The 12104-nt window shown below is 35.4% G+C and overlaps 1 protein-coding gene across 1 annotated transcript in view; it reads left to right on the forward strand.

The window, feature by feature from the left end:
- Nucleotides 1-12104, forward strand: part of LOC107498919 (vascular endothelial growth factor receptor kdr-like) — a 303930-nt gene that overhangs the window by 170891 nt on the left and 120935 nt on the right. Inside the window, exons 13-16 of the mRNA XM_016122603.2 lie at nucleotides 949-1242; nucleotides 1754-1900; nucleotides 2099-2224; nucleotides 3463-3569. Coding sequence (XP_015978089.2) covers nucleotides 949-1242; nucleotides 1754-1900; nucleotides 2099-2224; nucleotides 3463-3569 — 674 coding nt within the window. The remainder of the gene's footprint in view (nucleotides 1-948; nucleotides 1243-1753; nucleotides 1901-2098; nucleotides 2225-3462; nucleotides 3570-12104) is intronic.

Below are 12104 nucleotides of genomic sequence, written 5' to 3' on the forward strand. Positions count from 1 at the left end.
GCAAACAACAGAAAGAAGCTCAGAGATACAGAGAATATTTTGATGGTTGGAAGATTGGGGGTTGGGTTATAAGTGAAGGGGAGGTTATTAAAAGGTACAAAATAGTAGTTACAAAATAGTCATGACAATGTAGAGTATAGCATAGGGAACAGAGTTAGTAGTGTTGTATTAAATATGCATGGTGTCAAATAGGTAATGGATTTATTGGTGTGACCACTTCATAAGTTACATAAATGTCTGGTCACTGTGTTGTACACATGAAACTAATATAATATTATATGTCAACAATAATTGAAAAAATAAAAATATAAGAATTTAGAAAAAATAACAACTTACCTGTGGAGAGTCAGAATGAAATGACAAAAATGCAAACTCGAATTTGTAGACCTGGGGTTTGTCTTGTTTCTGGCATTTGTTGGGTGTGTATATATATTTTGTTTGTTTGTTTGTTTGTTTGTTTAGTATGTGAAATAGGGTTGATGATATTATTTGTCTCAGATTTGTTTTGAAAATTAACATGAGGGAATTGCTAAGAAGATTTGTAAGTTGAACAATACCTATGTTAGTCATGTATCGTGGCAGAGTTTTAGACTCTCTGGTACTCTGGTGATAATACTGTCATGATTGCATTATATCAGTCAAGAAAATTCATTGTCTACCTTCTTCATAATAGAAGAGTTATATGAAAATAAGTCTTCTTGGGAACTAATCAGAGCTGTACTCAGTATGTGCCTAAATGTGGTCTCTGCCTTTGTTGACATACAGAATAAAACTCAGGAAATGACACTGAAACTAAGGTAGTTGGGTGTCTAACACTGGGCACTTGTCCTCAAGGGAGTCTGTTTTGTCTCTGTAACTTGTCTCTCAGCAGAAAGAACAAAACCTGTTGTTATATAGCAGTTTCCCTTGCCTAGTCATTTTCACAGTGACATTTTTTCACCCTCACAGATGTGGCTGGCTTAATGGAGGCAGAATCCTTCATCTCAGTGATGGAGGGCTATGATGCTCGGCTCAAATGCAAAGCAGCTAAATATATCTACAATCAGCTCGCTTGGTTCAACCCCCTTGGAGAGAAGTTTCCTGTTACAGACACAGAAAGCTTTAAAAATAACTACTCCATCTCATTGACACTGGTGATTAAGAATGTGACACAGAAGGATAAAGGGCAGTACAAGTGCAAGGCTTGGACTCAGAGGAACATCACCAAAATGATACAACACAATACTCAGCTCTTAATAAGAGGTAGAACTAAAGGGTCTTTCCCATAACTTCTTAGCTTTTGGGCCAACTTCTGGGTGGGCTGTGGAACCAGAATAGGGCTCTTGCTTCTGCATTACTTGTAGGCTGGGACAGTCCTTTGTTTCTTGAAGCCTCTTAGAGATATTCCAAGGAAAGGATCTCTAATGAATTGTAATCTCTGTGTCAGACAGATGATAGAAGAATTTGGGAATGGAATTTTTTTTCTTCCTAATTCCCAAACTATTTAGTAGCCATTTTTATTGCTTGAGGTGGCTAAGGATGGCCTTTCTAAGTGTACAGATTAAGGAATAACTTGAAGGATACAAAATGCAAACCTTCATACACTTTACCTGCACAGTAAGTTTTTATATGTATACATTCTCTCTTCTCCTAAATATGGAACACTTAACCATCCAAATGTCCGAGTAAACATTGGGGAATGAGACAAAGATTAAATGCTATATTTGTGATACCTTGTCTCAAAATTTGTCATCTTTTACCCTGGTCTCTATAGAAAGAGTTGCTCCATTCATTATTGAGAATCTCACCAATATTGAGGTCAACAGCAGTGGCAAGATTTTGCTGGATTGCAAAGTGAGTGGAACACCATGGCCCAAGATCCACTGGTTGAAAAATGGAATTCCTGTTCTCCCTGCTTCAGGTGAGTCTTAAGATCTTGTGTAGTTGTTTCCAAATCTGAGGACCAATAAGAAGGATATGAATTGTTGTAGCTCCTTAGAGATTACTTGACTTCAAAACTGTTCCAAGACAGACTTAATGAGATAGGGGCTTCACATGTTCTAAAACTGGGTTTCAGGGAAAACACCTCAGATAATAATTGGTGGCATTTTCTGTGCAGGAATCTTCTTTGAGAACAACACCCTTATTATTGAGAGAGCCAAAAAAGAAGATGAGGGCTTATATCTGTGTAAAGCGACCAATGAATTGGGAGAAGTCAGCACGACAGCTCTTATCACTGTGGAAGGTAAGTTGGAAATTCCTGGCTACATTGGTAATCAGTAATGGAACTCAAAAAATGCATTTGGTGATGGGACCACAGTGTAGAAGGACTATGAAAAAAAACAAGCATGGGTATATAGCAAATACTGTCCTTAATATATCCACTTTTAATGGGAAAGTATGTGGAATAGTATGATTTGGAAAACCTGAGTTCACAGCCCCATATTTGTGAATTTGATAGGATCTTAGACAAGTCATTTAGCCTTTCTGGGTCTCAGATTTTTTATTTCTGAAGTGAAAATAGCACCAGTTGTATTCTATCTTTCATAGATACTACAAATGATAGAGTAGCAAATGAGAGTACTTCCCCTTGGTTGGTTGGAAAATATTGGGTGGCATTTGGAAATATAAACATAGAATGTTATACCTACGATTACCTTTCATTGTAAATATGAAGCCCAAAGGGAGTAAGACACTTGTTGATGGTTATGGCAAGGTCTTCTGACTCCAATGTCCTATGCTGTTATGAAGAATATTTAACTATTAAGGGCAAAGCTGTATATGTTTTAAAAAATGTTACTGGTTGTAATAACCATCTTGGCACCCCTACAGTCATTTGAAAATTCAGCTATACTCTTCTAGGGAATATCAAGCAAATATAAGGGCATATAAATTGTTTTAACAATCTGACCTCCCAGAGGTCTGAGATAATTTAGAATCTGCACTATAAAAAAATCAGAAAACTAATAACAATAAGATAGCTAAAATGAGTTATCTGCCAAGTACAGTGCTACTTTCACTTCTCATTATTTATTTAATTCTCTTCATAACTCTATGTGGTAGGTATTATATTATTCTCACTTTTAAATGGGGAAACTGAGGCACAGAGTAGTTAGTAACTTGCCCAAAGTCATACAGCTGGTAAGTGGTGGAGCCAGAATTTGAACTCAGGTAATTTTCTGCCACAGATCATCGTGTGTGTGTGTGTGTGTGTGTGTGTGTGTGTGTGTCCATATCCAATATATTTTCAACTCCTTCCATTGAGTCATCTAGAATATTTATCAATGATGTTTTTCCCTAAGTCCCAGTAGGCAATGCCCACACATCGTGAACATTTCATATGCAATTTGGCACTTGGTGACAGTCCTTTAGCCATGAAATGTGCTTTGTAAAAGGCAGTTATTTTCTCTTTCTTCCTCTCAGTCACTACAGTGAACTAACTCATTTTTCTTTTAATAAATTTTGTCTTCAATGTTTTCACAGGTTCTGAAGAGAAATCAAACATTGAAGTCATCATTCTTGTTTGTACTGGACTTGCAGCCACCCTTTTCTGGCTTCTTCTAACCTTGGTCATTCGCAAACTCCAAAAGGTAAGAGAAAAGGCACTTTGGGATCTTGAAGCTTGTTAATATGCGTTTTAGAATTTTTTTTTGTCTCAGATTAGTCTCTTGGAAGACGGTAGTATTTATCCAGCCAAGCAGTGTGTGTGTGCGTGTGTGTGTGAGAAAGAGAGACAGACAGACAGACAGAGAGACAGAGAGAGACACAGAGACACAGAGACACAGAGAGAGACAGAAACAGAGAGATGTGTGTGTTGGGGATTAAAATATGATGGAGTCTTTACATCATGCCTCCTAAAACATTGGGAACTGATAATACATCTTCCCACTGAGATTCCATCTTCAGTTTTAATGCTGTAAAGAATGATTTTTATGGGTTCATAATGTATTTGCTGGACTGATGTTTAATATTTCTACATAATTATTTAAATGTTATATCTACTAATGTGGTATATTTTCATAGAATATGGATTAACATAGAGTTGCCACAGCTAAAGCACTATTAAGTGATAAATGGTCTTTTATTTATTTTTGATTCCAAGGCTATTTGTTTTTTTTTAAATATTTTACATGTGTTAGGAACTCCATTTTATAAAATTTAAACTATTAGGAGAAAAATAAAAGTGTCAACTTCAGCATATTTCCCTTTTGCTGAATACTAACATAGGCAGTTGGTAGGAAGACAAGGTTAGACCTGACATTCCTATTGAAATGTGTCAACGAGTCTTTTAGGCCAAGCTAATGGAGTCTTTTAGGCCAAGCTAATGGTAGATATTCCAGGGGTTTCATTGAGTGCCAAATTTTCCTTCTAGTTAAGCCAATAGGGTCATATCTCAGCCTCAAGCTAAGCCAGCTGTCGCTGGTCCTGTTTTTTCTTTAGACCCCAGGAACTCAGATTTAAGTTCTCAAATGATGTCACTTATCTTATCCTATTTAACAAAATCTATTCGAGGTTGGTTACAGAGTTAGCCAATCTTATTGGTTCCCCTTTCCTTACTATCACTGAACCCAAAACCAGACCTTTTGATTTAAAGGGTTTCAGTGTTATCACATAAAAAGAAAAATAGGACAGACAAAAATTAATGCAAGGATAGGAGAGTATGTTAACAAAATTTCCTGGATCTTAGCTCTCCTGGATATTATATATAGTCTGGGATCCCTTGTTACACATGTCTTTCTGATTTTCTTTATTAATAAAAGTAAAACTTAAATCTCCCCTTTTTTAGAATGTCTCTCTACTTCTCCTTTGCCAACATCCTGATATAAGGATGCATCTAATATGTAGATAGAGGTTAAAAATAAAAGGTATGTCTTAGAAACAAATTGGTTGTTTTAATCTCAGGAAGACTCTAGATGGATGATGTTCACTCTGATCACAGGAAAGGTGAATCAAGGCCATAATTTTCCATTTGGTATACACACTAAACTTTTATGTGGAGTCACCTACACTTCCCTGACCCCCTTAATTGCAGGTTCAGAAGATGTTTGATATGCCTCAAGCCCTGGTCAGTGCTGAGGCCAGACTCATAATTTCCAGCTTGTACATATTTCTTCTCTGTTCCTAACTCAGTGTGTGACTTTTGGTAAGTTCTTTTACCTCTCTAGTCCTCTCTATTTTCCTCCATAAAGTGAGGGGATTAACTAGAGCACTGTTTTCAAGCATTTTTGTTACAGAGACCATCGATGAAAAATACATATTCTACCATTACCCAGTATTAACAGAATCAAGAGTTTTATTAACAACATGTAATTCAGAACCTGCAGCACACATTCAGTGGTGGCGGCCGTGGTGGGTCGAGAAGTAGAAGGTGACCAGGGTCAGTGCGCAGGCACCATGATGTGAAGTGCCTTTTGATGGATAAAGTTTAAAATTTTCTAGTGACCTCAGAAACATGACAGAATGAGAGACATCACCAGACCTCTCAAGTTGAAACGACAATAAGCAGAACATCTAAAACTGGACAAAACAAAAACAAACAAACAAACAAACAAACAAACAGAAAACCCAAACTGCACACAAGCACATCGGAATGTGGAATCTGTGTCAAAAGCCTGGATGTCAGGTGGTGGACTGGGAGAAACAAAGAAACTGCCTTTCGCAGCTGGAACTCCCTGTAGGATGAGGGGGAAAAGAGAGGGTGCAAAGAGTTCCCTGAACAGACCTGCCTGGAAGTGCTGTGAGCTCCTGTGGCCAGGGGCAGTGCACAGTCATCGGGGCAAAAGGCAGAGAAACAGAGGTGGCAGAAAAGTGGGGATGACAGAGAAACAACAGTTGATTTTTACCAACCAGGGTTGCAAAAAAGGCTGAAATGCAACCCCCATTCCCCAAAACAGAGGGCCCCTCCTCCACAACCTCCAAACCAAACACCACAGAGCCCCAGGGGAATATGAGCAAATGCTACCGAAACTGTCCCTAACACTGACAGGGACTGAGATGGAGGGTAGAAAGTGCGATTAAACATCTATAAGGGGGAAAAAGGCATTATTAAGGCTTTATATAAAGCAGGGGATCCAAGAGGATTAGACTCCAACTACTGAAAACCAAAAGAAAAACACCTTCTTTGCAATAAGCTAAAGAGAGACCTTTATATAATAAATCTTTCTGGGGAAAAAAAAAACAATACATTTCAATCAATGCCCAGGAAGAAAAATAGTCCATTAAACACCATGAACAACCAAGGTAACAAGACATCTCAGAAAGAAAGAAAAATCTACAGAAAATAAGCTTACAGAAATAGAAATATGTGACTTAAATGACAGAGAATTCAGGATGGTACTTCTGAAACATTCAATGAGATATGAAACCAATCATATCAACAATTTCAGGAATTGAAAATACAGCTAGATGAGCACGGTGAGTTCTTTAGCAAGGAAATTGAAACCCTAAAAAAGATCCGAATAGAACTTCTGGAGATAAAGAACACAATGCAAGAGCTGAAAATGAAAAAGCAGGCTTGGGAAATAAAGTCGATCAAATGGAGGAAAGAATCAGTAATACCAAAAGAGAAATTGAGAAATAAATCAGAAGAAAGAAGAGAGAAACCAAAGAATGAAAACTAATGAGGGAGAAATACAAGAACTAGCTGATACCATCAGGAGAGGAAACATAAGAATAATGGGCATTCTCGAAGGGAAAGAAAAGAGCAGGGATTAGAAAGCACTTTCAGACAAATAGTTGATGAGAATTTACAAAATCTAAGGAATGAGCTGGAGCTTGGAATTTAAGAAGTTGACATAACACCCAATTATCTCAAACCAAAATGCTTTCTCCAAGACACATTGCATTAAATTATCAAAACTCAATGACAAAGGCAGAATTCTCAAGGCAGCCAGGGAAAAGAAGACGGTAACCTATAAAGAAAAACACATTCGATTATTGTCAGACTTCTTGGCACAAATCTTATAAGCCAGGAAGGAGTGGATTCAAATATTCAAACTATTAAATAAAAGGAACTGCCAGTTTAGAATAATATATCCAGCAAAGTTTTCCTTTAAATATGAAGGAGAAAGAAAGACCTTCCTAGACATACAAAAATTGAGGAAATTCTTCAGTATGAGGCATGCATTACAGCAAATATTGAAAGGGGTCAGCTTATCTAAAACAAAACAAAACAAAACAAAAAATACATAATTAGGAGTAAGGCAGATAGAAGCAGAGGAGTGCATCCCTTGCAAAGAATAGGGCATTATAAGCTTAAAAGATAAAAGAGATTTGTTTTGGCAAGATAGTAATGAATGTTCAGCATACATAGGGACAAATGGAGACAACAATGACTGAAAAAGGGGGAATTCAAAGATCCAAATTTGCAAAGGAGAATGCAGATAAGGCACTCACAGAATAAAATGGACAACAGTATATATATATATTGGTTACCAACATATTCTTAATGGTAACCACAGGCCAAAGATTCAAAACTGAAGTATATAACATAAAATAAGAATGAAGGGGAGAAAACCAACTAAAACAAACCAAGGGACAAAAATAGAAACACAAGGACAAGGAAGCAATGGAAACACCAAGCAACGAGAAAACAAAAGATAAAATGCTATAAGAAGACCTCATATTTCAATAATCACTCTAAATGTAAATGGCTTGAACTAGCCAATAAAAAGATACAGAGTTGCAGAATGGATAAAAAAACAAAACCCAACCTAATGCTGCCTCAAGGAGACATATTTCAGCTCCAAAGACAAATATAGACTCAAAGTGAAAGGGTGGAAAATGATATTTCAAGCAAATGGCATTCAGAGAAAAGTGGGAGTAGCAATACTAATATGAGATGAAATAGACTTCAAAAAAAAAAAGGTAAAGAAAGATACTGAGGGACACTTCATGATGATAAAGGGAATCATGCACAAAAAGACATAACACATTCATATCTATGCTCCCAATCGGAGTGCCCTGAAATATGTAAAGAAATTACTAGTAGAACTAAATGGAGAAACAGACCCAAACACTATCATACTAGGAGATATAAATACCCCACTGTCGGATATAGACAGATCGTCAAAAGAGAATATTAATAAGGAAATGACATCCTTAATGATATCCTAGACTGGACTTAATTGACATTTTCAGAGCCTTCCATCTCAAAATAACTGCTTATGCATTCTTCTCTAGCACACACAGAACATTCTCAAGAATCAACCATGCACTGCTAGAAACAATAAGCAAATACAGTAAAGTTTCTGGTTACAAAATCAAAGTTCAAAAATCTGTAGCGCTCCTATACTCTAACAACAAAGTGTCAGAAAAATAAGTGGAAAAAATAATTCCTTTTGCAATTGCAACAACAGAAATAAATTACCTAGGATTAATTTAACAAAACATCTGAAAGACCTATATAATAAAAATTTCAAGACCCTGTTAAAAGAAATCAAAGCAGATACAAAGAAATGGAAAAACATTCCGTGTTCTTAGATTGGAAGAATCAACATAGTTTAAATGACCATTTTACCTAAAGCATTATGCAGATTTAATGCAATCACATCAAAATCTCATCAGCATTTTTTAAAGAAATAGAACAAAAAAATTGTCAGATTTGTATAGAAGCACAAAACACCCCAAATTGCTAAAGCCTTCCTGAGAAAAAAAAAGAATGAAGCTGGAAGCATCATTCTGCCTGACTTCAAATTATATTACAAAGAGACAGTAATTAAAACAGCATGGTATTGGCAGCAAAACAGACACGTGAATCAGTAGGAAAGAATCGAGAATCCAGAAGTAAACCCATATTTATATGGGCAAATAATTTTTGATAAAAAAGCCAAAATCATACAGTGGAGAAAGGAGAGCCTCTTCAATAAATGATGGTGGGAAAACTGGAAAGCCACCTGCAAAAGAAGGAAACTACAATGTTGTCTATCAAAACATACCAAAATTAACTCAGAATGGATTAAGGATCTGAATATAAGACTTGAAACAATAAAGTGCATGAAGAAAACATAAGAACGAAACTCAAGGACCTTGGACTTAAAGAGGATTTTATGAATTTGACCTCTAAAGGAAGGGATGTAAAAGCAAAAATAAATGAATGGGACTACATCAAACTAAAAAGCTTCTCCTCAGCAAAGGAAACCATCAACAAGGTAAAGAGACAACCATCAGAATGGGAAAATATATTTGCAAGCAACGCCTCCAATAAGGACCTAATATCCAAAATATACAAAGAATTCATATGACTAAATAGCAACAACAACAAAAATGATCCAATCAAAAAACAGGCAGAGGATCTGAACAAACTGTTCTCCCTAGAGGACATAACAAATACCAACAAACACATGAAAAGATGCTCAGTATTGCAGGCTATTAGGTAAATGCAAATCAAACCCATAATGAGATACCATTTCACACCTGTTAGAATTGCTATAATCAACAAGACAAGTAATAAGAAATGCTGCAGAGGATGTGGAGAAAAAGGAACCCTCATACACTGCTGGTTGAACTGCAAATTGGTACAGCCACTATAGAAAACAGTATGGAAGTTCTTCAAAAAACAAAGAATTGATCTAGCATATGATCTGGCAATCCCTCTACTGGATATTTACCTTAAAGACTTAAAAAGTTCTTTCCATAAAGATGTTTGCACACCAATGTTCACAGTAGCATTATTCATAGTGGCCAGGACATGGAAGCAACCAAAATGTCCTATGATAGATGATTGGCTAAAGAAGCTGTGTGTGGTACACATAAACAATGGAACATTATTCAGCCATAAGAAGAGAAGAAGTACAGCTATTTGTGACAACATGGATGGAACCTGAGATAATCATGCTAAGTGAAATGGAAAAAATTGAAAATCACATGATTTCACTTATATGTGGGATATAAACCTAAAAGCAACAGAGCAACAGGATAAACAGAGACTCATGGACATGGACTATAGACTTGTGGTTACCAGAGGTTAGGGGATGGGGGAGGAGGAGGGAGGTAGATGTATAAAAAGGGGTCAAATATAGGGAGTTAGGGAGAGGGTGAAGTGGGTAAATGGTATCAAATATATGGTAGCTGAGGAAACAGGACTTTGAGCGGTAAACACACAATAAAATATACAGATGTTAAATTATAATGTACAGCTGAAAATTATATAATTGTATTAATCAATGTTACCCCAATAAACTTAATTTAAAAAATAATTTAAAAATAAATAAAATAATCCTCAAAAAAGATCAATAAATATTAGGGGGTTGAAATGATACACACCATATTCTCTGATCATAATGCTTTGAAACTGGAGTTCAATTGTAAAAATAAAGTGAGAAAAATCACAAATACATGGAATTTAAACAACATGCTACTGAAGAATGACTGGGTCATAAAAGAAATAAGAGAGTTCAAGAGATACATAGAAATGAATAATAATGATAGTACAACATATCAAAACTTTTGGGACATGGAAAAAGGGGTCATAAGTAGAAAGTTCATATCATTACAGGCCTACCTCCAAATACAAGAATCCATCCAAATAAACAACTTAACACTTCATCTTAAAAAAACTGAAAAGGAAGAACAAATGAATCCTAAAGTCAGCAGAAGGAAAGAAATCATCAAAATTAGAGCAGAAATAAACAAAATTGAAAACAAAAAAGCAATAGAAAAAATAAATGAAACAATGTGCTGGCTCTTTGAGACGGCTAATAAAATTAACAAACACTCAGATAGACTCACTAAAGAAAAAAGAGAAAGGATGCAAATAAACAAAATCAAGGATGAAAGAGAAGAAATTATGACAGACACCACAGAGATACAAAGGATCATACAAGAATACTATGAAAAAGTACATAACACCTAATTTAATAACCTAGAAAAAACAGACCAATACTTATAAAGATACAACCTTCCTAGACTGAATCAAGAAGAAATGGAAAATCTAAATAAACTAATCAGCAATATGGAAAGTGAAACAATCATCAAAATCCTACCAAAGAGTAAAATTTCAAGACCTGATGTCTTCACCAGTGAATTCTATCAAACATTCAAAGAAGATTTAATACCTATTCTCCTCAAACTCTTCTGAAAAATCGAAGAGGAGGCAATACTTCCTAAATCATTTTGTGAGGCCAATATTAACCAGATCCCAAAACTTGGTAAAGATAATACAAAAAAAAAAAGAGAACTACAGACCAATATCTCTCATGAACACAGATGCAAAATTCCTAAATAAGATACTAGTGAACCAAATATAGCAACATATTAAAAAGATTATAAAACATAATCTAGTGGACTGCATCCTAGAAAGACAGGGATGGTCAAAGATATGCAAATTAATCAATGAGGTGCACTGCATAAACAAATTAAAATATAAGAATCATGTAATCATATCAATAGATGCAGAAAAAGCCTTTGACAAGATACAGCATCCATTAATGATCAAAACACTTAACAAGATTGGTATAGAAGGAAAAGACCTTAACAAAATAAAAGCCATATATGACAAACCCTCAATCAGGTTATACTTATGGTGAAAAACTAAAGCCTTCCCTCTAAGATCAGGAACAATGCAAGGCCGTCCCCTATTGTCACTGTTATTCAATACAACATTGGAGGTCCTAGCAAGTACAATCAGGCAAAAGAAAGATATAAATGGCATCCAAAGAGGAAATGAATTCAAACTGTCACTATTGGCAGATGGCATGAATCTCTATATAGAGAATTCTAAAGACCCCCACAAGATCACTATGAGAAAAAATAAGCAAATACAGTAAAGTTTCTGGATATAAAATCAACATTTAAAAATCCATAGCATTCTTATACTCTAATAATGAAGTGTCAGAAAAAGAAGTAGAAAAAAATAATTCCTTTTGAAATTGCAACAAAAAGTATAATGCCTAGGAATAAATTTAAAGAAACATGTGAAGGACCTATATAATTAAAACTATAAGACCCTATTAAAAGAAATCAAAGCATATACAAAGAAATGGAAAGAAATTTCATGTTCTCAGATTGGAAGAATCAATGTAGTTAAATTGACCTTATTACCTAAAGCATTATACAGATTTAATGCAATCACATCAAAATCTCATTGACATTTTTTAAAGAAATAGAACAAAAATCATCAGATTTGT

This window comes from Rousettus aegyptiacus, unplaced genomic scaffold, assembly GCF_014176215.1.
Source record: "Rousettus aegyptiacus isolate mRouAeg1 unplaced genomic scaffold, mRouAeg1.p scaffold_m13_p_9, whole genome shotgun sequence".
Taxonomy (NCBI): Eukaryota; Metazoa; Chordata; class Mammalia; order Chiroptera; family Pteropodidae; genus Rousettus; species Rousettus aegyptiacus.